General features: G+C 36.3%; 2 protein-coding genes across 5 annotated transcripts in view; one reads left to right on the forward strand and one right to left on the reverse strand.

The window, feature by feature from the left end:
• Positions 1-26,907, reverse strand: part of LOC129755884 (axin) — a 357,557-nt gene that overhangs the window by 33,793 nt on the left and 296,857 nt on the right. For 2 of the 4 annotated variants that reach the window (XM_055752581.1, XM_055752577.1), the window contains exon 2: positions 24,703-25,892. The exons of 1 other annotated variant lie outside the window; for it this stretch is intronic. The gene's annotated coding sequence lies outside the window, so the exon portion shown is untranslated. Of the gene's footprint in view, positions 1-7,482; positions 7,635-24,702; positions 25,893-26,907 lie in introns of those variants that run through there. One more of the 4 variants, XM_055752580.1, reaches the window with a different exon arrangement.
• On the forward strand, positions 11,519-15,828 carry LOC129753258 (uncharacterized). Its single transcript, XM_055749056.1, has 2 exons — positions 11,519-15,505; positions 15,760-15,828. Exons 1-2 carry the CDS (start codon positions 11,519-11,521, stop codon positions 15,826-15,828), a joined length of 4,056 nt encoding a protein of 1,351 aa, XP_055605031.1.

The raw sequence follows: 26,907 nt of genomic DNA on the forward strand, positions 1-26,907 counted from the left end.
AATCAACCACCGAAGTTGTTCCAGTCACAGTAGAAAAAATTAGAAAAGTAAATTGCAAAGGTGACGTAATTTGTCACATTTTGGCAGCTTTATATTTATAAAAAACAAAACAAAGAATTTATGACGACTATTTGAAGGTAACTGTTTTTCGAACTTTATATCAATCCTGTAGTGGAATTTGCGAAAAAAAAATAATTATATTAGGCGTTATCATCATTTACAGTTCAAAATATGCCATTTGACCCTCTGCGGTACGTTCAGTTTTAAGATATATCTTTGAAAACCAAACAATTAGACAGAAACTGAAACCTGGTTTAAATCAAGAACATCAAGTTGATTCCAAATCACTTTTCGTTTTTTGATGTACCTATGAATGTATTCATTTCTTCATCAATTTACCAAAAAAATATTTTTACCGTACCGATGTACAAGATCTAGCACCAAGTTAGAATTCTGGACGTTAAATTCAATGGAAATCATTAAACTCCTAATAATGAAATTCCCAAGTGTCAGCAACAGTTTTACAAAACATTAGTCACATCCTGAAAAACTAAAAGCAATTTTTAAAACAATGGATGAATCATCCAATAGGATGTAAATTCCCGTAAAAAATACCTCCTTACACAGTCTCCTTTATCCTTTTTTATAACATCAAACAAGCTGTGAAAAAATCGTTTTATGGCAGACGTTCTTTTCAATACATGTTCGAGCATCTGTAATTTAGAATTATTGGGGGTCCATCTAATATTGGGAGGGCCATAGTAAATTTTCGAACAAACGCAGAAAAAAACAGCCAAGAACCTGTTGGGGTCGTAGGTGAAAATCGTGACCAACGCCAAATGTACCCGGGAGATGCATTTGGTGCGCAAAGTCATGTTGCTTGTTATGTTGAACCGACAAGTAGGTATCCATAAGTTGGGCTGTTCAGTATGGGCGGTATGGGGCTTCAACAGCTTTCAATTTATGAATAAGCTTAGTATAATTTACTGTCAATTACGTAATGATAACATATGTGCCGCCGTCCATGGAACTGGATGATGAGTTAATATTATGAGAGAAAAATACAGGTTACCGTTTCATTTTTTGTATTTTATTTTTTAAATCTGAAGAAGCTTTGTTTGTTATTTTTAATTTTGATTTCAGAAAAATATTTTTTGGATTATTGTTTCAAGGTTCGTACTGTTTGACGTTATGATGAAAAAGAATAGAAAAAAACCCCGGAAAACATTCATATCCAAACAACCGTATCACGAGGCAGCATTTATCGACAGATGCATCAAGTTTTCGTTCCCATCAGTTCTAGTTATTAAATTACGAACTCTGGGGCTCCGGGTATTAAAAATTAATAAACCGCTGTCTAAGAACGATTTCGCTCACAGTCAATCATGTACTCTAAAGGAGCAAAAAAAAGGCTGAAGGCAAAAGGTAGAGAAAAAAACTTCCCGACTATTTCTCACAAACCATTCAAGGGCCATCATGAGGGATTCCATTTTTCAGGCCATTGTTTGTTCTGCGATGGGTTTATGTACATTACATTCATTCCCGTAGCTTGACGTGCGCTTCAATGTGCATGTGTACATACATTTCTCTTTAAATCCAAGTCCAAAACAATAACAGCAACGGGTCCCTCCGCTACGATTTCCTTTGGGCTCACTTGCAGAACAGGAGAGAAGTAAATATAAAAAGAAAAAGCGAATGCAAAAAGGGGCTGAAACTTTAGCTTCTACCGATTCGGGGTTGAACTCGAGAAAGGAAATAATGAAGGGGGAAGCCTCTGGTACAGAATGGAGTCGATTTTTAGAATTGCTTGAAAGTTTTTCTGGCCAAGCAAATCAAAACATTCACATATTAGTTTCCATTACTTATCATTAATTTTAGCATCCAATTTTTATCTCCTATACTTAGATATATATCTATGAACAGAATTATGAACATAACTTTTCGATTAATATCGAAAGCATATATTTATGTATTGAAGAGTCGTTTCTGCTCATGAATTTATTGTTTGAATGTATTTGTCAAATTTTCGGTTCAAGATTCTGGATTTAGATTTCAGCTTGAGAAACTTAGAAAATTCTAGATTCTAGGTTTTCATATTTGAATCTCCGATTTATTTTCATAATTCAGCATTCAAATTCAGATTTCAGACACTGATTTCAGATTCAAATTTCATATTTCAGAGTCAGATTACAGACACACAGATTACGGATTCAGATTTTAGTTTCAATTTCAGATTCAGATTCAGATTTCAGATTCAGATTTCAGATTTCAGATTTCAGATTCAGATTTCAGATTCAGATTTCAGATTCAGATTTCAGATTCAGATTTCAGATTCAGATTTCAGATTCAGATTTCAGATTCAGATTTCAGATTCAGATTTCAGATTTAGATTTCAGATTCAGATTTCAGATTTAGATTTCGGATTCAGATTTTCGATTCAGAATTCAGATTCAGATTTCAGATTCAGATTTTAGATTCAGATTCCAGATTCAGATTTCAGATTCAGATTTCAAATTCAGATTTCAGATTCAGATTTCAGATTCAGATTTCAGATTCAGATTTCAGATTCAGATTTCAGATTCAGATTTCAGATTCAGATTTCAGATTCAGATTTCAGATTCAGATTTCAGATTCAGATTTCAGATTCAGATTTCAGATTCAGATTTCAGATTCAGATTTCAGATTCAGATTTCAGATTCAGATTTCAGATTCAGATTTCAGATTCAGATTTCAGATTCAGATTTCAGATTCAGATTTCAGATTCAGATTTCAGATTCAGATTTCAGATTCAGATTTCAGATTCAGATTTCAGATTCAGATTTCAGATTCAGATTTCAGATTCAGATTTCAGATTCAGATTTCAGATTCAGATTTCAGATTCAGATTTCAGATTCAGATTTCAGATTCAGATTTCAGATTCAGATTTCAGATTCAGATTTCAGATTCAGATTTCAGATTCAGATTTCAGATTCAGATTTCAGATTCAGATTTCAGATTCAGATTTCAGATTCAGATTTCAGATTCAGATTTCAGATTCAGATTTCAGATTCAGATTTCAGATTCAGATTTCAGATTCAGATTTCAGATTCAGATTTCAGATTCAGATTTCAGATTCAGATTTCAGATTCAGATTTCAGATTCAGATTTCAGATTCAGATTTCAGATTCAGATTTCAGATTCAGATTTCAGATTCAGATTTCAGATTCAGATTTCAGATTCAGATTTCAGATTCAGATTTCAGATTCAAATTTCAGATTAAGATTTCAGATTCAGATTTCAGATTCAGCTTTCAGATTCAGTTTTCAGATTCAGATTCCAGATTCAGATTTCAGATTCAGATTTCAGATTCATTTTTCAGATTCAGATTTCAGATTCAGATTTCAGATTAAGATTTCAGAATCAGATTTCAGATTCAAATTTCAGATTCAGATTTCAGATTCAGATTTCAGATTCAGATTTCAGATTCAGATTTCAGATTCAGATTTCAGATTCAGATTTCAGATTCAGATTTCAGATTCAGATTTCAGATTCAGATTTCAGATTCAGATTTCAGATTCAGATTTCAGATTTCAGATTCAGATTTCAGATTCAGATTTCAGATTCAGATTTCAGATTCAGATTTCAGATTCAGATTTCAGATTCAGATTTCAGATTCAGATTTCAGATTCAGATTTCAGATTCAGATTTCAGATTCAGATTTCAGATTCAGATTTCAGATTCATATTTCAGATTCAGATTTCAGATTCAGATTTCAGATTCAGATTTCAGATTCAGATTTCAGATTCAGATTTCAGATTCAGATTTCAGATTCAGATTTCAGATTCAGATTTCAGATTCAAATTTCAGATTCAGATTTCAGATTCAGATTTCAGATTCAGATTTCAGATTCAGATTTCAGATTCAGATTTCAGATTCAGATTTCAGATTCAGATTTCAGATTCAGATTTCAGATAAAATGGTATTGACACTCCAGGGACTGTCCAAGGTTGCCGAAGAAAATTCTGTGTTTTGACGAAATAAAATTCTGACTTTCTGTGATTTAACGCAAAAATTCTGTGATGGATTTCTGTGATGCTTTTTCCATTAATTTCAATCAAAAGTCATGTCAAATTGCGTCTTTTTACATTTTACTTAAGAAAAATCAATAAACATTACCAATTTATATCATAATTTTCCAACTCAAAGATAATTATTCAAGTTTATATCGGTATAAAAAAAAAAATAATTTTGAAAAAACACCCAAAATTTAAAAATTTTGTGAAATTTGTGAATATTTCCAAAATTTTGTGTTCTATGACACAGATTCTGTGATGCAAAAATGGCTTAAAATTCTGTGAAATTATAGACTGCAACGGGTGAAACTTTCTGTGACGAATGAGGGATAATATTAGCAGGTTTAAATGCAAAACCGCAAAGAAGAAATTCAATTATTACCTTAACTTTATCCTACAAAATCTCGTCGAAAATTGTCACCTTTTTCTAAGTCTTTATAAAGGAAACTTGTTTATTTTATTTTTTTGATTAGAATGGCTCTGATACATATAAAAGTCATGTGATAACCTTAAAATTTCAAATTGAAGTTCTAATCAAAAATTAGTTTATTTTTTTTTGTCCTCACATTGAACCTTACTTTTAATCTCTGGCTTTTAAATAGATTTCGCTGAATCTTATTCTCTGAACCTTTTTAATACCGAGCCAAATGGCCGGATTTGCAGAGGTCTACGGAAAAGATAAAAAAAAATCAAAAAACAATGTTCACAGAATAATTTACATTATTTGAGATTTTTATTTTTTGGAACATAATCTTAACTCTGGGAAAATATTAATAATTCTATCTTTTGGAACATATTAAGCTGAGATGAGCAAACTTAAACCCCTTTTAAACCGCAACAACGATATATCCCCGCTCGGTTTTAAAAGGGTTAAGCATTCTGATTTTTTTTTCGATTGTGGCCTTGGACACTGAATCCGGTTTTAGATGGATAAATTTTAAATTATTTTTTTATATTGCGTTTTTAGAGCCTGAGTTCTGCTTGCTGGATACTGGATTTGGCAAATCATTCTTAATTCCGAGAATTTTCAATCAAGCCTAAAAAAATTCAACGTTAATGCAAATTTTAAATTTGAAATCTCAATCCAAATTCGTTAACTATGCTATGCTGCTTTTGTGAATAAGGGTTCCGAAACTTATACGCATATAATTGGTGCAATAAGGACGTTTAACCGCTTCTCCGATCATTTTGATTTTGACGTTTCGAGGGAATTATTCCGAAGAAGAATCCTTAGTGCTTTAAGTATAGTATAGGGTAAATTCCATGTAATTGTAGTTTGTCTGTAATTTTTAACCTATCATTTGGATCAATATGTGATCTGTGATGAAAATAAACAAATAACAAATGATAAGTAATTTTTTTTTATTTCTCTTCTAATGTAGAATGCGGTTTCAGAAAAAGCGCAATTTTTTTTGTAAATTTAATTAAAAAATCTTTGATCATGAGACCTTTGTAAATAAGAAGACCTACATGTGATTTTGGACTGTATTTATTTAATTTTTTTAATTTAAAATACATTTTTTACAATCCACTAGCAAAGAAAAAATTTTAAAATACCCATAAAATATTTAGGAACTGAATCGTAAATACTGTAAATGTAAGCGCTAAGCACAAAAATTCAGATTTTTTTTCATTATTGAATTTACTTTCCGATTCTCTCTCGCTTTTCCCCAATGACCAACCTTTAATAAACAACTATGAAATGTAGCACATGGAAAAAAAATATCATGATAAAATGAATAAACTTTAGAATTCAATAGGTTTTTATTTGAGAAAAACGATTTCTACAGATTTTGTCCGGGTTTTTATTCGAGATTTCGGGATTTTTCTCAGTTCGCTGGTCATAATATGGTTTTAAAGACAATAAATAGGATTTTTAAGAACAGGTGAACCACAGTTTAAAAAATTTTGTCAATTTTAATTCTGGCAGTTCGGTGATGGAATATTCCTTTAAAAGAATTGGAAAGTGATACATAAAGCATGGATCACGATGAATCTGGACGCCTTAAAACGGGTCTATCTCGGAGCTATGTAAACGAAATAAAAATGTTTTATACTTAAAATGTAGGGTTTTTATTGCACTTTAAAGGAAAAATAATAAAAAAAATATTCCGATAGTGTTTTGATGAATTTTCGAACTTTTCGTCGAGTACCACTCATCATAGTTTGGACACCCTATTCGCTGACCTCAGCGGCCATTTTGTTCCACAATCTCTTCGTCTCTGTTGCACCCCGAGTCGTCCTACCATTCTTCTTCACCTTCTGCTTGAAAATTGTCCAAAATTTTTCAATAGGGCGAAATAGAGGGCAGTTGGGTGGGTTGATGTCCTTTTCGACAAAATCCACCCGTTGGCCCGATAAAACTTTAGTACCTCTTTTTTGTAGTGGCAGCTTGCCAAATCTGACGAAAACTTTACTGGTCCTTTGTGAGATCTAATGTACATTTCGGAGTCCATGGTCTTGTTTTTCACAAAAACCGGGGTTTTTCGTCCGCAGCTGCAAATACCTTGCCCGATCAAACACTTTCTTGCAAACTTATCGGCAAAAACGAATTCGAACTTGCCGGGGACATCACCCTGACCGGTTCAGTGCCCCACTGCAGCGGCTTTATAAAATTTTTGTCCAGGACTTGGATTTCGCGCCAGGATTTTGCGATTTTTGAACCCGACCACGTCGGGTTTTTGACGTAGGTGTCCCAAATTTATTTTCGTCTCGCGGCCTCCATAACGTATAACTTTTTTGGAACAAAACGAATCGCAATGAAATTTTCAGCACTGATAGAGGATGATGATGATATTTATTTAAGACCTTTCAACCTTAGAGGTCATTCGGGTCTGCCTGATAGAGGAACATTTCCGAAAAAAGTACGTCAAAACATTTCAGATCCAACAACTAGGAGCGCAATGGTGTAATAAACAGTGCGTCCAGATCCATCGTGATCCATGCTTTTTGGATAGAAAAGTTAGAAGAATTTTTTTTATAGATGTTGAAAAGAGCAAACAAATATTTTGCGAGGAAAACTTATTAACACATTGCGGACCTAATACGAGATATCTCCTTTTTCCACTTGTGGCGAATGTGCTACACTCAGAAGCATAACTCAAATGTGTCAAATTTCATAATGAAACTATATTCTACATAATTGAACACTACACTTTCGGTAACTCAAAGAAACAAATTCTTCATAAATTTGGTAAAGAGGTTTCGGAGATTCAGAACGCCGAATTCCGGTGTATCTAGTCGAATCTAAAGTTTATTCATAAATTTTGTTTGTATAAACTTATCAAATTATGTTTATAAAAAAATAAAAAATGTATAACTGTAAGTACTGTACTGTAAATACTGTAAATAACAAACGCCTAATTACTAGCCAAATGCCGGTGTATTGTCACAAAACCAACAAGTAAGTCAATGGAACTAGATCACATACCTGTAAATGCCCAAATTCATACAACGGTTGGGATTGCCACCTTCTTGATAAGCTGCCTCCGGTTACACCAAAAGTTCAATGAAAAGAATCATTGAACCATTTCCATTTTTTGGTTTCATCACAAACAGAAATCTAATCCGATTTCGAAAGTAAGAGATCTTCCTTTTATTGTGTCACCAACAGCTTCATTCACAGAAAAAAAAAGATCCAAATCTTGTCAACACAACTTTTGTCACCCGTCGTGGTGAAGTAATTGACAACCCAAACGAAACTCAAACAATGACGAAGTGATCCTGGAGGTCGCGCCAAAGATGAAGATTAGAATAGTAGAGATGCGAATCGATTCGGTATCACACTTGTTGTACACCCAAACAGGAAACTGAAACTGAATCTGGGATTCGGTGGAAGAGGACATGGAACATGGAAGGATCTTCCGGTGCTTGGGTAAATAATAATAATGCCTGCCTGCCTGGCTGTTAGCATTTCCGACTTTTGGTGATGCATTCATCCGCCGAGGGAAAAGGGATAGCCGATGTTTTCTATTCAATCATTGAACAGGCATGCGCAATGGGTCGCGTGTTTTAATTTCAGTTTGGGGAGGATTGATTCAAATGTGATGTCAATGAATTAGAACTAGGAATAAATAAAAACAAAATAAATGATTTTCAATAATAAGTCAAAATGAATCTGGCATATTAATTCGTTGAGGATGGCCAAAAGCTAATTTCTCGAAGTTTAACTATATTTTTTCATGTAGTTCAAAAGTTTTTTTTCATATTATGCATATGAACTGTTATCTCACAAAATTTGAGCTTTCTAAAAGATGTGTGTGAGATACAGAAATTCTACGAAAGTTGGACTTTTTGGACATTCAAACTGCAATATCTCAAAAACTAAGCAACAACTATTGATTTTGCAGAGCTATTGTTAAAGTTATTTAGAGTTCAATCAGTTATTTTAAAGTTATATCAATTGTATACAAAGTCATGATTCAAAATGTGAGTGTTGGACCGAAAAAATGCTATTTGCATACAATTTTGGACGGTTAATTAGATTTTTTCTTACTCAATTATCAAAATTTTCAAAAAAGGTAATACCGAAGAGAAAATGATTCATTTGTGTTTTAAAATCAAAACATCATGATATTTTTTTGTATAAAATTGATTTACATATAAAATATGATCTTTAAATGCAAACATTCGTTCGAAATTTTACAGAAATCGCATTTTTTTTGTTCATGTCTTAAATATTGTGCCTCGCATAACTTTTGATCCAATCGATACAATTTTTTCAAAACTTTACACATGCTAGCTTTAAACATCAACTTCTTTGCAAAATTACAATAATGTGCGTTTTTTTACTGTGACCGGCTCTTGTTCTGCGCATTTTTATATATCGCTAACAAGAAACCAATTTAAAAATCAATAAGAACTTTTAGAAAAAGCCTAAGCTAAATGGGAAAATGTGCAAAGTTTATAACTAAACAAAAATGGTACCGATTTGGGTAAGTTATGAAATTTTTGAAAGTAGTGAAGATGTTAGAAAAAAAACCATCTGAAACTTATTGCTTTCTAAAGGATAGAGGTATTTAAACAAAGTGAACAAATTTAGTTTTATCGAAAATTTTGTACTTAGAGTATGAATATGATAAAAAGATAGGTATTGTAGTAAAACACATTTTAATTAAATGACACATTTCGTATAAATAATTCAAAACAGCCGAAAAAAAGTTAATTCAAGTCTCAACGAAAGTAATATTTGAATCTCGTGAGCAATCATTTTTATTTTAAACACCTTGTTTGAATTTATTTTATAAACTTTGTAAAACTCTATGCTTTTCATGAAAGTGTATTGATTTTCAAGACGTTTATTCAGTTTAAAAACTGGTTTGATTTCACTGTGTTAGATAAGGTCACAAATAAACTAATGATTTCTCGTTAATTTTATTCAACAATGACATCGAAATTTACATTTCTTTCTCCTTAATATTTCATCTGAATATATTTGCTGAGTTCTATTTCATACCGGAGGACAAATCGTCTGTTACGTCATACACGAACGCGCCGGCGCTACCAACGAGCCCCCACCAGAGTTCGCCTGTCATGGCCCACGATGAGAAAGAAAAGGAGAGAGAAACTAAACAACGGCATGTCATATCAAAATCGCATGTGATTCAGAAGGCAAATAATTCTAAACCAATTTGAGTATTCCGTTATTAACTGCCTGGTAATACTGAACTTTAAGTTGCACAGTTGTAAGGTAGTTAGTTGGCATCTACATTCACCGGTATTTCGCTAAAAGAGTTTAGAATAGTACATTTGTTTTAAGTATAAATTTATGCTCTTTATAGTTCATGCAGTAAGGTGTTCTAGTGACTATAGTTCATGCAGTTAGGTGCACTATTGACTAAAGCTTAGTTCTTTTAGAAATGGGACACTTTCATTTGCTAATAGCTCGTTAACTAGTTATTGGATATTAAAAATTTTGACAGCATTTTGTTGCCTGTAAAAAGTACTATTCGACCTATTTTTTTCAAAATTTAAAATTTACGCGTTTTTGAGATATGTACGATGCAAGAGAAAAAGAAAAAAATAATTTTGCACAGTTTCCTTGAAAATACGTCATCATCAAATTGATAGCTGACAAAACCGTTGATTATTCAAAGAATTACTGAGTTTTTGTGGTGGATAAGTATGCAAACACTGTCAATAATGTCCACAAAGTTCAAATCAAGCATTGAAGTGAAGCACATGATCGGCAACAACGGTTAAGGATCATCAAGGAAGTCAAGTCTCATACCAGCATTTTTAATTTTCAATAAACGAAAAACTAAGGGTAGATCGCTGAAATGTCCAAAACAATTTTCTCCGATAAACTGAAAGTGTTGCGTAGTAATGACTCATTGAAATCCAACCTCAAACAACCATTTTTTGATAGTTCCAAAGCTCTTAAGCTGTAAAACCGATACCGAAAAAAAAACGTTCAAAAATGTGGTAAAAAATAATCAAATTTGTTCATTTCGAAACAACTGAATCCACTAAAATGCTTCCAGTTTCCAGTTTCCAGAGAAGTATTGGACCAAAAAGTATCAGAAATTGAAGAAGGAGGGTGAAGCCACCTTAAATATAGATTTTACGAAGTATAAGTTGGAGAAACTGATCAATACCACGACTGAAAAAAGTGTGCGTCGGCCAATGGGAGATACCAAGAATAAAGTAGAAATTTCTTTAACAAAAAACGGTAAATATTTTTTTTCAAATTTTTTCATGAAAGATCATAACATTACCTTCTTTTTCTTCATAGAAAGTATTTGGTTCCAACGAATGGTTTTTGAGATACAGGCATTCGTAACTGTCCCATTTCTAAAAGAACTAAGCTTTAGTGACTAGTACAGTTAATGTTAATGACAGACTGACTAGTACTACAGGTAACATACAATCATTGATGACAGCACACTGAAACATGAACTTAACGTTAAACTTATGCTAGGCCTCACGCAACACGAACGAACAGTACCGTACTGGGTAGAACTCCGGACAGCGACGAGAAACATTTATATACAAACCGTAAGTCATCTGATATTAATTTAATGACGGTGCACAGAAGCATAAAAATATCGTTGAACTTATGTCAGGTTTCACGCCCCATGAGTTAAAACTCCCACACTAGGTCGAAATTCGGACAGCACACCGATTATTAAAAAACGTAAGTCACCTGTAGAAAAACGATTGCGCATGAACATAACACAACAGAAATTGAATTAAAAATTAAACTTATGTTAGGTCTCACGGTACACGATAAGCTATTACCGTACGGGATCGAATTCCAGACAGTAAACGAGATAATAAAACACTAAACGTAAGTCATCTCAAATACAATCAAATTTTTCGCGTTACTAACGTAGTTTACCCTATTGTATATCGCTTGCAGGAGAAATTTAACTGATTAATAAAATCTGTTCAAATTCACGGAAGTCGATCGTACCGTCTTGTTACCAGCTTCGGGAACAAATTAAATTTCTCGTTTATTCGGAATGATGAATAACGATGATGGAAATGGTTCAAATAATAATTCAAGTAATTCACCCGGTAGTGAAGGGGCGAGTTGTGGAACATGCCGTAGACCTGATACCAATCGAATGGTGCAGTGTGACCAATGCGATGTTTGGTATCACTATGAGTGCGCTGGCGTAGATGAAAGTGTAGCAAATCGGGATTGGATTTGTGTAAAGTGTGAGAGGAAGTCTTTGCTGAAGGAAAGGGTTTCTTTAATCGGTGAACGCGATGAGCTCCGTAAACAGCAGAAGCGGTGGCAACAAGATCTACAACAACAGAAGCGGTTAGAAAAACAGCAGCAGCAGCAGTTAGAAACGCAACAGCAGATGTTGGATCATTTTGAGCAGCTTCAGTTGCAGTGGCCCATGTCGCAGCCGTATAGTAGGCAGTCGGAAGTTTCAGCACCTAGCATTGGTAAAGAGAATTCTTCAACAGATCTTCCCGGGAGAAATACAGGAACTATCCCAAAGGATGTGACGTTTTGCCGTAGTGGAAACTTGCGTGTAGAGGAACAACATGAGCCATCGGTCAATCGGTCGATTGATCCGAATGGATCGTTGAACAGAACTAAGAAACCGGGTTCGAAAAGCTCTAGACGATCAGAAAAGGCGAAGGAGATGCAGCTGAGAGCTTTAGAAGCCAGACAGGAACTGGAAAAGAGGCAGCTTGAGGAACGTCTTGCCTTGGAGGAGGAACTTTTGGAATCCAGCGATAGCGAAGCAGAGACGGTGATGAGTAATAAGCAGCTTGAAGATTGGTTAGATGAAACTGAATGCGTTAGAGTTGAGGAAGATGACATGAATGAGATACGGGCGAATCAAACTCCGTTACCGAAATACTCAGTTAACCCGCAGATGCTTGCTAAACCAGGAATGTCGCGAACTCAACAACAACCTAGGTATGTGTCTGTCGATCGTCACTCGCAAGTGAGACACACCTCAACGCCACGAGAGGTTGGAACATGCTTGAAAGAAAATACAGAAAAAGCTGTAGCCTTGAATAAAAATCATCTAGCGGCACGACAGACTGTGAAGGATCTTCCTAGGTTCGGTGGTGATCCCGAAGATTGGCCCAGGTTCATAGCGGCGTTTGAACGAACGTCTAGAATGTGTGCATTCGGAAACGATGAACTCCTTGACCGACTGGAAAGATGTCTTCAAGACAGGGCACTGAACGCTGTGAAATGTTTACTTTTACATCCTGATAATGTTCCGACCATAATGAATCGCTTACAAACATTGTTTGGAAACCCAGATTCAATCATCGAGACAATGATTAGGCGAGTAAGGATGATGCCACCTCCTAAAGCGGAAAGAATGGAATCGATTATAGATTTCGGTGTCGGAGTACAAAATCTTTGCGCAACAATCCAAGCGTGCGGAATGGATGAACGCTTATACAATGCTACGTTGATACAAGAATTGGTTGAAGTTCTTCCTTATCCTTTGAAAGACAAATGGGCAAGGCATATTTACAAAACAGGCGCTAGCTCTTTGTTAGAATTCAACGAATGGATCGGAAGAATTGTTGAGGCTTATAGTCTGGTAACGAGACCACAGGTGTGGGTTAAATCATCAGGAAAGACGAAAAGAGATGAAGCCTATCTGCATGTTCACATCGATTCGCCCATTGAAGCTAGTGGTGGAAACTGCCTTGCATGCAATGGAGAATGCGCTGGTCTGAACGAGTGTCCCCGCTTCAATGAAATGACAACTGCATCCCGTTGGTCTCTTGTGAATGATAAGAAAATTTGTCGCAAATGTCTTAAAAGGCACTTCAAGGCATGTGAAGTAAGGGTTCAATGCAACAAAAATGGCTGTCAGTTTTTACATCACTTTCTTCTGCATGACGAAAATAAGCACAAAGTCAATATCCGAAAAATTCCACAAAACTCATCTTGCAATACCCATTACCGTTCACATGAGGAGATTCTACTTAAATACGTACCAGTTACTGTTTACGGAAAGAATAAATCTATTACAACGTATGCCTTTTTTGACGCAGGGTCTACCTGTACGCTGATGGAGCATAGTTTGTGGAACGAATTGAATCTGGAAGGAGAACAGTACCCACTCTGCATAAACTGGACGGCAGGGCAGGGGAGGTACGAAGCTGATTCTGTTAAGTTCTCCGTTGATATAAGTGGCACTTCGAATCAGAAAAATAAGTTCCTTCTTTCGAGTGTACACACAGTACGAAGCCTGGATCTTCCGTCACAGAGTTTGTGCCTTTCGGAATTAGTGAAACATTTTCACCATCTGTCTAACATACCGGTGGAGTCGTATGAGAATGTCAAACCAAGGATTTTGTTAGGAATGGATAACATTCGTCTGGAGTACCCATTCGATTCTAAGGAGGGTGCTGAGAATCAACCAACTGCAGTTTTGACACGCTTAGGATGGATTATTTATGGACCGTGCCTTGTGCCAGGATCGGCATTCTCCGAAGAAAATAAGCAAGCTTTTACCTACCACATTTGTCAATGTGAAACGCTTAATTCAGCAGTAAGAGATTATTTTTCATTCGATAGCCTGGGTATTTCAACAAGTAGCGATCGATTATCTTCAGATGATTCGCGAGCATTAGATCTATTGAGATCAAAAACTGCATATGCGAAGGGGAGGTATGAAACCTGTTTGCTTTGGAGATATGATGACGTGATACTTCCAGACAGCAAAGCGATGGCTATGAAACGACATCTTTGCTTAGAAAAACGTATGATTAGAGAACCTAAGATGGCTAAAGAACTGCAGCAGAAGCTCTTGGAGTACGAGTTCAAAGGTTACACTCGCAAACTTTCACCACAAGAAGAAAGTGAACATCAAGGCCGCCAATGGTATCTTCCTATTTTTCCTGTTTTCAACCCAAATAAACCTGGAAAACTGCGTATCGTTTGGGACGCAGCGTCGAAAGTCCGTGGTGTCTCCTTAAATTCATTCTTACTGAAAGGACCCGACCAAGTCGTTGCACTGCCCCATGTACTTCTAAGATTTCGTGAATACCGTATAGCTGTTTCGGGGGACATTAGAGAAATGTTCCATCAAGTTGGCATCAACGAAATTGACCAACATTGTCAACGCTTTTTATGGAACGATGGTGTCATCGGGAAGACTCCGACGGTGTACGTTATGCAGGTGATGACATTCGGTGCAAGCTGCTCACCAAGTAGTGCACAGTATGTTAAGAATACGAATGCGGATCGATTTGTCAACAAATACCCGGAAGCAGTATACGCGATCCGCTCTGGAACATATGTGGATGATATGCTTATCAGCGTCGAAACAGAGAGAGAAGCAATCCAACTAGTAAAGGACGTGCGTATGATACACTCGGAAGGAGGATTCGAAATACGAAGTTGGTTGTCCAATTCGGGACAAGTGTTAAAAGCTTTGGGAGAAAATTCAACTTCTCAGAAGGATTTGAATGTAGACAACGAGTTAGGATCAGAGAAGGTTTTGGGAATGTGGTGGAATACGGTTGAAGATATATTTACATTCAAGGTGCCACGCAGATGCAACCAAGAGATAATGTCCGGCACCGAGACACCCACTAAAAGAGAAGTTCTTCGAGTTCTCATGCTTATATATGATCCACTAGGAATGCTCTCTAATTTCTTAATGTATTTGAAAGTTCTACTGCAAGAAATTTGGCGATCTGGAGTCGGGTGGGATGAACCAATACACGATGAACAGCTGTCGAAGTGGCGTACATGGCTAAATGTTTTAAAACAGGTAGAAACTGTTTCAGTTCCTCGATGTTACCGAAGATTCACGTCAGCAAATCACAGTACTAAGGTTCAGCTACACGTATTTGTGGATGCCAGCGAAAACGGATATGCGGCAGTCGCATACTTTCGGTTCGAAGAATCTAACCAAATAGAGTGTGCCTTCATCACTTCGAAAACGCGTGTTGCTCCCTTACGATATGTTTCCATCCCACGCTTGGAACTCCAAGCCGCCGTCATCGGTGTACGACTAGCAAACGATATCGGAGAAAGTCATCGTATACATACGTCACAGAGATTTTTTTGGACCGATTCGAGGGACGTGTTGTGTTGGATACGTTCAGACCACAGGAGATACAGCAAATTTGTAGCCGCAAGAGTAGGAGAAATTTTGGAAAACTCTGAAATCTCAGAGTGGAATTGGATTGAGTCCTCCGAAAATGTTGCTGACGAAGGAACTAAATGGCAAAAAATCCCAGACTTTTCCACATCCAACAGGTGGTTCAATGGCCCGAAATTCATTCGTCAGGAACAAACATTGTGGCCAACACAACCATCCTTCTATAGGACTACAACAAATGAGCTTCAGAAGTATATTAACATTCACATCATTCAACAACCACCCTTTGATGTTACAACATTCTCTAAATGGTGGAAGCTGGTACGCGTGATATCATTTGTAATACGATACCTACAAAACATCAGAGCTACTATACAAGAAAAAAAACTATCTACTGGAGTTCTCACTCAAAGCGAATTGCGAGCTGCAGAGATTTGTATCTTACGTCAGGCGCAGAAAGATGTGTATGCTGAGGAAATCTCGTTGCTGTCTTCATCTGATAAAAATATCACTCTACCAAAAAGAAGTCCTCTCTTTAAAGTATCCCCATTCCTCGACGCAAACGGTGTCCTACGTATGCGCGGGCGTATTGGATCCTGTACGTTTGTTGATTTGAACACTGCTCATCCTATAATTCTGCCTAAAGATCATCACGTCACAATACTGATTGTGCAATTTATGCATGAGCGTTACCATCACATTAATAATGAAACTGTTGTCAACGAATTGCGCCAGCTTTATCAAATTCCAATGCTACGAAGAGTGTGTGATAAAATTCGACGGAAATGTCAAGTTTGCAAAATTGTCAAAGCAAATCCTCAACCTCCACTCATGGCTGACCTACCATTCGCCAGGCTCGCTGCTTATAGATTACTTTGGACCGTTGAATGTAGTTGTTGGAAGACGCGTCGAGAAAAGATGGGGAGTTCTCTTAACTTGTTTGGTAGTAAGAGCCGTCCATATCGAAATTGCGCATTCGCTCAACACCAGCTCTTGCATCATGGCCTTACACAACTTTATAGCCAGACGTGGGAAACCATTGGAGATCTTCAGCGATCGCGGAACAAATTTTGTAGGCGCAAATAGAGAGCTGAAACATGCGCTTCGTGACATGGATCATGACAGACTAATGGAAGAGTTCACCTCTACGGAAATTAAATGGACATTTTTACCGCCAAGTAGCCCACACATGGGTGGGAGTTGGGAACGCTTGGTACAATCTGTGAAGAAGACCCTCAGCAACATGAAGCTCCCTAGACTCCCCACAGATGAAGTATTACGTAACGCACTACTGGAGATAGAAAACATCATCAACTCACGACCCCTCACTTACCTACCGATAGAAAATTCAGACACCGAAGCCCTTACTCCGAACCACTTCCTGCTGGGATCTTCCAGTGGATTGAAACCTGTAGTACCGTACGAAGACGACTTGAATACTTTGAGAAACACTTGGAAAACCTCTCAAGTATATGCTAATTATTTTTGGAAAAGATGGTTACGAGAATATCTTCCAACGATAACTCGCCGTACAAAATGGCACTATAATGTGAAACCCATCGAAGTAGATGACATCGTAGTCATCGTAGACAACGACCTTCCAAGGAATTTGTGGCCAAAAGGAATTGTCACTAGCATCACGAAAAGTCGAGATGGACAAGTCCGTAGTGCAACGGTGAGAACTGCATGTAATACCTACGATCGACCAGCTGTGAAGTTAGCAGTACTAGACGTCGGCGCAACGAGTAGTAAGCAGAATTCTTAATTCTGCGTACTGCGGGGGAGTGTTACGTCATACACGAACGCGCCGGCGCTACCAACGAGCCCCCACCAGAGTTCGCCTGTCATGGCCCACGATGAGAAAGAAAAGGAGAGAGAAACTAAACAACGGCATGTCATATCAAAATCGCATGTGATTCAGAAGGCAAATAATTCTAAACCAATTTGAGTATTCCGTTATTAACTGCCTGGTAATACTGAACTTTAAGTTGCACAGTTGTAAGGTAGTTAGTTGGCATCTACATTCACCGGTATTTCGCTAAAAGAGTTTAGAATAGTACATTTGTTTTAAGTATAAATTTATGCTCTTTATAGTTCATGCAGTAAGGTGTTCTAGTGACTATAGTTCATGCAGTTAGGTGCACTATTGACTAGTGACTAGTACAGTTAATGTTAATGACAGACTGACTAGTACTACAGGTAACATACAATCATTGATGACAGCACACTGAAACATGAACTTAACGTTAAACTTATGCTAGGCCTCACGCAACACGAACGAACAGTACCGTACTGGGTAGAACTCCGGACAGCGACGAGAAACATTTATATACAAACCGTAAGTCATCTGATATTAATTTAATGACGGTGCACAGAAGCATAAAAATATCGTTGAACTTATGTCAGGTTTCACGCCCCATGAGTTAAAACTCCCACACTAGGTCGAAATTCGGACAGCACACCGATTATTAAAAAACGTAAGTCACCTGTAGAAAAACGATTGCGCATGAACATAACACAACAGAAATTGAATTAAAAATTAAACTTATGTTAGGTCTCACGGTACACGATAAGCTATTACCGTACGGGATCGAATTCCAGACAGTAAACGAGATACGATAAAACACTAAACGTAAGTCATCTCAAATACAATCAAATTTTTCGCGTTACTAACGTAGTTTACCCTATTGTATATCGCTTGCAGGAGAAATTTAACTGATTAATAAAATCTGTTCAAATTCACGGAAGTCGATCGTACCGTCTTGTTACCAGCTTCGGGAACACGTCGGAACTCGACCAGATCGAATTAAACCTCAGCAAACCAGCATTTTTTCGAGAAAATTTAGTTTAATGTACAAACTATTCCTACAAGATACAACATTAATGGATTGTATGGATAAGAATAAGTTATTTTCGTCAATCATATTTACTTTTTTTGGTTTTGTAAATGAGATTCACATTCTGTTCTTTCAAAAATTTCTCAGGGCGCTGGCGCTCAGTTCGGTCTGGTCAAACCTAATCTAATATTCGGTAAAAAGTTCACTAAAGTTTCAAAATGGTCAATTTTAGCATAAATTAAAAGATAAGCCCCAAATATGCTACGCATTCTCAGGTTTTAATGAATCGTTTTCGTTTAGCTTTGAATTGCTGTGAACGTTATATTTTAAATTTGAACCGATTTCATAAAGTGAGGAGTGAGCCAACATAATCAAGAGGTTGCCCTTTTAATTTTTTTTACAAATATAGAGCTTGTATGTTCTCGCAAAAAATTGCTCAAACGGGAAAGCCATGTTATCTTTATGAAAAACTTACTATATCTTGGAGCTCTCGCGTCGGTGCTTTTATTATCCCTCGTCACCATACTGAATCTCATAGTCGAACCATATTTGTCGAAGGCATGAGTATCTGGAATCAACTTCCCAATTCCTTACGGAACTGTATTTCATGAAAAAAAAACAGAAGGTTATGAGTCGTCTCGTTAGTAGGGAAAGTCGAGTGAGACGAACACCCTAAGTAAGAATCGCAACAGAAAATCAGATATTGTTTTTTTATCGCAGTTTTCGTGCAGATTGGCAGTTTAGGTTGTTTTCTATCGCATTGACCATCGAAATTAGTAAATTTCCTCCATCAAGACTGTGTTATAGCAATCTAAATCATGCTTGCAAATTAAACTTTTAAAAGATGGTCGGACACTGCGTAGATAAGGTACATTTTGCCGGAAAAGTTGCTGTAAAGTTTACTATTATGAGATTATGATGTACATAAAGGGTCTCGACCGTGATGATACTCTACACAGCAAAAATAATTCGTGTAATTTTAGATCGGAAACGATGCACGAAAACGGAACATTGTTTTTTATCTAAAATTCTATAACGGCGTGTAAATTTAGATCGAAAGCGATGCACGAACATGGAACGGCTTATTGTCGTGTAAAACAACACTGTGATGTAAAATTTTAGAATTCATTCTAAATATTTGCAAAATTTAGTAAATATTCAGGTTTCAAGTATAAAAAGCCTTATGAGAAATTGAAGAATACAATGAGACAATTATACAATTTATTTTCAAACAAATCATTAAAAGGAAAATAAAAACGTTCACCACATAATACGCCGGAAGTTGCATCAAACGTTGACGAAGATAGTTAGCGTCACCAGTCGGATTGTTGAGAGGATTTCCTTTTCGGATAATCCGGATCCACGTCACTATAAAAAAAGAAAGAAAAACTATTTAGTTTCGACAACTTTAGTTTTTTTTGTATTTCACTTCATTTACCTTCATCTGGCCGGAACTCCGTGGCTTTCTAGGTCTTTTATGATTATCGAATCCAACAGTCCACTGATCACCACCATCAGCCTCATCGCTATCAGCAAACAGCAGTTTCGGCAAATATTGCTCGTGCGGTGATCCTCAAGTTATCTGCCGAGTGCTGACGATACGATCCTTTGCGATATTTCGACAGAGTTTTCACTTAAATTATAGGATGATGCTACAAATCATCATCTTGAGTGAAAACTAATGAACTTTAGTCGCAAAAGAAAGGAAAACAATGGATCTGTCATGTTTAACATAGTTTTTTTTTATGTAAAATTATATCCCATCGTTGCTTTCTAGAGCATACAGTGTAAATTTATTGCAAAGAATTTAATTTTACACTATTTATTTTAAATCGATTAAAAATAAACCAAAAATAGTTTGAAATTACATCGTTTTTGAATTACACTAGGAAAAAAATGGACGCCACACGGTTTAGATTGCGTATACTTTTAGAATTTTTTTGCTGTGAGTACTAACATATTCCTATCATTAGATTTGTGCCAAACATTGTAATTTCCGAAATATTTAATGTGTCCGTTTTAACCGTTGTGTTCGTCTTACCCGACTTTCCCTAAAACGTCATAACTGGTAATTGTAATAGGTCAGGTTTTAAACAAGTGTTCATAAATAATTCAATTAAGATAATTAAAAAAAAAAAAGTAGTCAGAAAACCCTTAGTAAATGTGATGAATGCATATTTTATATCACTAATCACGCTTTGTTCGCGCTTCAGTGCGAAATTGATTCCGCTGAACTTAGTTTAATTGATTCGAATGGATTTCAAGCTCTCTGTGACGATCAGCAAACAATGGAATATAAATGAATAAATATTTGAGAATGCAAGATAAAAGAAAAATGTTTTCAACACAAATCTCAATTGCTACATTTGATAAAGACTAATAACGCATAATTGAATCTCTATAAAAATGCTATAGAAAATTTTGAATTGTTTCGACTTTCCAATAGTAAAGTTTTTTTCTGTTTCAATATTATTAATCGTTTTATCATATTTGTGGCATTCGCGACTTTTACATAAACTTTGATATAGTCAGCAGATAATCTGCGGCGGTCGAGAGATATTATAGTATAAAAAATAAACGTCTATGATTTTAGCTTTGCTTCTTGTTTCTGTAAGATAAAGCTTAGTTCTTTTATGAATGGGACACTTTCTTTTGCTGATAGCTCATTTTCTAGTTATCGGATATATTGAATTTCGACAGAATAATGATGTCTGTGAAAAGAACTATCCGACCTATTTCAAATTTTGAAATTAACGCGTTTTCGAGATATTTACGTTGACAGAGAACTACGGCAACTACGGTTTAGGGTCATCAGTGAAGTCAAGGCTCAAGCCAGAATTTTTAATTTTTAATAAACCAAAAACTGAGTATAGATCGCTGAAATGTCTCGCAAAGTTTTCTCCGATAAGCTCAAAGTTTGTCTACCTATGAGTCATTAAAACCTTACCTAGAGCAACCAATTTTTACTAGTTTCAGAGCTTGTAAGCTGTATAGCCGTTACTGAGGCAATCAGACAAGTGATTTCTGATGGACGACAAAAATTATGAAAAACCCTATTTCGAACAAACTCCAGCGGTATAATCCTATAACATTTCTGGTCGTGGCAAGGTCCCTTGACAATTAAAGTATGTGTTCGTTGGTTGTTTTGTTAAAAAATATAATGATTTATCAAGACTTTGCTCCTGTTAAAAAAAAACAACAACTTCAAAACAAAACTTTGGTTTTCGCTGTTTTAAAAAGCTTAAAAAAAGTACAGGAAATGCACTATCCTGCTAATGGCAATGCTGTTCTTTTAATACCTCATCGCTTATTCTGAAACAACTTCTTAGAGAAACTTTCCTCAATTTTTAGGATAGGGGATTGGTTAAAATAAATAAAATGCTAATTTTGAAAGCCCGATATTGTTTTCTGAAAAACCTACTCATTCTTGTTTATCAAAATCATACTTCCTATCTGCTTCTTTCTTGTTTGAATTTTAATATAATTACACGAAAGACAAATCTACTACAAAAAAGTATTACCTACAACGAGAAAGATTTTTTTCAGAAAAACGGTTTAAACAGCATTCTCATCCAATGAGCCTCTAGATCTTTTAAAATGTTTTTTTTTTTAAGAATAAGCCTCCGAAATTCATAAACCGCGAATGCCCACTTACTAGAGCATTGGGGAGACGAATACCATCACATATCTATTTTATTTCTATCTATCATATCATTAAACGTTCTCATTCAACTAATTATGATATCTACTATTTAATCACCCACCTACCCTAAAAGATTGCTTGTAGTTGTCTGTCTTTTACAATACTAATCTGATTAACTTACGCATGGTGGTCAACAAGTGGAAATATCAACTTATAAAATTATAAACACTTAAAAATATCAATTTATATTCACTGCGCAACGCTCTTTTTGTTCGATGGAGGGCAAGTGTTTCATATCCCATACACCTTACCAACATGGATCATCTAAGAAAAAATATACGTTATTATAATTTTTAAACATTTTTTTTTACTTTCTATGATTTCATATCAGCACCAACACGTGAAAAGAGACTATGTTCATTTATGACGTTTCGAGAAAAACGTGATTGAAAATTCTACAACCATTTTTAAATCGCTAATTTAAGTTCACGAAAAATCTTCTAAGTCTATATAGCTGGAGTATGAATTTCGTCTAAATGTTTTATACACCCTTTGCTTTGTACTGTATGTCTCATATGTGTGAGTGAGATGGAGATAAAATTTCCACTATTTTTTGACAAACGCTTATGGTTCTCTCTATAGGAGAGAGTGAATAGCTTTCCGCATTCTTCCCCTTTAATGTTTTGCATCTAGTCCGTTCGCTTTGTTGTCTAGTAAAGGGTGTATAAAACAATTTGTGTGAGGATAATGTCATTTTATGGCTCTAAATTTTTTAGACCCTTTGCTCAAACTGTTTTTGTGTTAAGCTCATATTGGGCTATTTGAATCCACTGAAAACGGGGTTTTGTTTACTTTGTTGTACCCAATCCTCTTTATACCCTGGTTGATGTTAGTTTTTGAGCTTGTATCCAAACCGTAAACTTTCATAAACACACGAAAGCACAACATCGCCGTTACCCTATAGAGCCTAGAGTACGGGAATATACGTATTCATTATTATTGAAAATGAATTGATTCAAAAAGTTTAATTCTTCTTCAAAAATTTATCAGGTCAGCTAAAATTTCGATTCAAAAATAAAAATGAAAAATCGGTTTGTTTGACACCAAAGAACTTTGAGTATTTGATAACTTTAATAAATCTCGCGTGAGCTTTCATTACGTCGTATGAAACATTTGAGGAACTCGCAAAAAAACTGCTGGAAAGTTATCAAACCAACTTTAAAATTTGTATTTTACATTGATAATATGTCGTCCAGGCTACAAATATTCTAAATTGAAAGAAATTGCGCCTAGTTTAAGTCAGTTTTTGTATTTTTTCGTATTAAAACTGTTGGTTTACATTTTGTTTCATTCGACGTAATGAAAGCTCACGCGAGAATTAGGAAAAAAAGGCTTATGTAAATTCATGAGCTTAAGGAGTTATAGAGCAGATATTGTAATTAAAATTTTTAGATAAAACTATTTTAAGAATTTTTCTATTGAAACTAACCGAAAATGATATGATTTTTGTCGAATCTTTTTTAAAAACCTGATCTGCACTGTTTGAAGCCGTCCAGTATGAAAAAGAGCCATACTTTTAAATCAGATACAACTTAATTCAAAATAACACCATCTCAAAAACAGATGTTTTTTTCACGTCTGTTTAACAGATATCTGATTGCGGGATTTTTTTGCTCCCCATGCATCTTGCGAACATCATCATGCAAGGGGTTTCGGTAATTGTATTGCATACGCATTTTTGCGCAGCATTGTTCCAATCAACTCCACGACCGATTTCGAGAAGTTGTTTCGATTCTCTTCCTTCGAGACGTTTATAGATACCGTACATATCCCGAAACATGACATTCATGCTCACGGTCGGTCGGCTATGGTAGGAATTTACCACACAAGGGGCCGCCTTGTATTACGATAAGGATTATCCCACACAACTATTCGTCTAGCCTAGCGAGAGATCCTTCCATGGACGTTTCAGTTTGATGTCTTCTTCTGATTGGGAATAACATATTCAATGAGTGTGCTTCAAAATTGAACGTGCAATAGATTGTTGTATGTGAAGAATCACCGAAAAGCAACAAGCCGTCGATTGGAGGCGAGAGGTATCATTGGCAACATAACAGAAGAACTATCGGTTGCAGAACTTTTCTATTCGGGAGGGGAGAAACGATATCTCACGCATATGTGACATGAATTATTTCTTGATTAACTTTTATTGTATTCGTTACGCTACGCAGATCAAACGAATAGACTTGGATAAAAAGAAAGTCGAAGAAAATGGTAGTTGGAATCACTTTTTTGGTATAGGCCCTGGAATGAACATGGACTGAGTAATTCTATACCAAATCAATCAGTGCGGATTGAATGGATGCAGATTATTTCCTAAGATTTTTTTTCGTAATTTGTCTCATTTTATTTATTTGTTTTTTTTTTTTCATATTAAACTATAAAAGCTTAACCTTTGAAGAAGAAACAACCGTTGATTTATTTTTTATAATTGTCAGAGCATTGTTGGTTTTGACAAAAGTGCTCATGCACCTGACATAAAATCATAAACTTGATCAGAGCCGTTTTGTATCCGCTTGATACAGGTCAACATTTTAAAAGAGAGCTTTACTGTAACTTACCTTTACGTTCAGTCTTGGATCATTTCAGTTAGTCCAGTTTCTTATCCAGACCTGTCGCCTTCCTGCAGGTAGTTATCCGAAATTCTTCCGCTATCGCTTTGCTTGTTGAAGAATATTATTTGACTAACTCAGAGTCATAACTGTATAACATTTTCGGCTGTACCATAACCATATAACTTTTCTATTCTGCACCGGCAGCATTGAGGCTAAACATAATTTTATTACACCCAGAGCTCACCATTTTTTCCCAACCATGATTGCTCTCAACATATTCACAATCTTCTCTTTCTTTCAACATGCGCTGGCTGGCACTCACAGAAACATAGCAAAACAGACCCATCAATAAGCACCGGTGCGGATCCGCAATGAAGTCGAAAAGGATCACTATAATAAAATAATTAGCTGCTCTTCGCCCTCACTTCATCCCACTCACATTGGCGCGATCGATTATGAACAGCGCGCTTCAATAGCCGACTTTCAGCTGGGGAGAATGCGCGTGTTGATCGGATAGACATACAGATCCCCCCGGAACGAAATTAAAGGGGTACGGCACGAGCGACGCCACCACGTTGCTACACTATCTCTTCGCCTCACTTAGCGGCTCACTAGCATGGTGGATGGCATCATGGGATTACAATTCTCCCGTCCGGGCTCTGGACTCGCGCTAGCTCGCTTGATCGTCGGCAATTTTTAAGTGTAAAACTTGACTTATTCTTTTCTCGATCGGCCGGTCGATCGGTCGGTCAGTCGTTTTTATATTTTTTCCCCTATACGTATTTTGATTTTTGCCGTGCGTAGTCGCCGACAATCTTCAGCTGTGCGGTTTCTTCACTTTTGTCCCGTGCGCGCTTCTCTCACGCGATTAAAACCTGTTTATTCTCTCCACTATATAGGATGCCGCACGGCGCGTTGTCGAACTCTTTTCTCGGGTATTCGAATTATCGACGGTTGGTTGCGCGGTTTTCAGAAGATTCCGTATCCCGGTATAAGGTAATGAATCGGAGGCAAATAAAATGGGCCGATTAACCGAATATTGAAAATTGTTTTGAGCCGATTGGTTCGGTGTGTTCCGGTTTGATTTTCAGCACCGATCAAAGAGAAGATACATGTGTGATTACGCGTAAAGCTTTGTTTTTTTTATGCGTCGCGTTCGAGTAGGTAGAATCGGTTAGTGCACGGAAGACCATGTTCTGGAAATGAAAAGAAAAAGAAATAATGTTAGGTCATATATTTTTAAACTTTTTTGAAACCACGTTTTCAGATTGTGTACGTTTTAAGAAATTAAGATAAAAAAAACTGATTAAATCCCTTTGTTATACCAAATTGAAGAATACAGGCTAATGCCCGGGTCAGGTAGAGAATCTCTAATAAAAAAAAAACAGAGAATATAAAAGTAATATTGAGAGGAAACCGGAGCAGCTCAACCCACAACGGATCCATCCAAAACGTCGATCTGTTTCGAAGTCTTCACGCATTGGACGACACTTTTAGAGAAAGTCACTTTTATGTTTATGAACTTAACTGTGACCCTTTGCTGTGAATAGATCATTCAAAAGCAGGAGATAAAAGCCCAAGTAACCATAAGCACTAAAGCTTTGCATTTTTATAGCTTCATAACAGCATTCAAGTTCTAAATTACACTAAAGGGTGATACGGTCAATATTTGGTCAATATCAACTTGACGTATTTCTTTCAATTTTGCATTTAAACACCTGAACACCCCTTATTTTGAAGGTGTGTGTGTGTAGAATGTTGCTCCTATTTTGATTTTGGAATTCACTCTTCAGTTGTCAAAATGCCGTCCAAGGAAGAAGAGCAGCGTATCAAAATTTTGCTCGCGCATCGCGAAAATCCGAGCTACTCGCACGCAAAGCTGGCAAAATCGCTACAAATTGCCAAATCAACCGTTACAAATGTAATTAAAGTGTTTAGGGAACGTTTTTCGACGGCCAGGAAGTCTGGATCGGGGGGAAATTGAAAACCGGAAGCCGTTGAGACGACAAAGAGAGTTGCCGGTAGTTTCAAGCGAAACCCTAAACTCTCTCTCCGAGATGCCGCAAATAAGCTGGGTGTATCGTCTATAACCGTGCATCGAGCCAAAAACGTGCCGGACTATCGACTTACAAGAAGGTAGTGATTCCAAATCGCGATGATAAACAAAATACGACGGCCAAAGCGCGATCCCGGAGGCTGTACACGACGATG

Source organism: Uranotaenia lowii, chromosome 3, assembly GCF_029784155.1.
Source record: "Uranotaenia lowii strain MFRU-FL chromosome 3, ASM2978415v1, whole genome shotgun sequence".
Classification (NCBI taxonomy): domain Eukaryota; kingdom Metazoa; phylum Arthropoda; class Insecta; order Diptera; family Culicidae; genus Uranotaenia; species Uranotaenia lowii.

Coding starts and splice junctions, on each gene's coding strand:
- LOC129753258 (XM_055749056.1), top strand. CDS start 11,519: ATGAATAACGATGATGGAAATGGTTCAAATAATAATTCAAGTAATTCA. Junction 15,506..15,759: donor TCCAAGCCGCCGTCATCGGT/GTACGACTAGCA, acceptor CACATCCAACAG/GTGGTTCAATGGCCCGAAAT.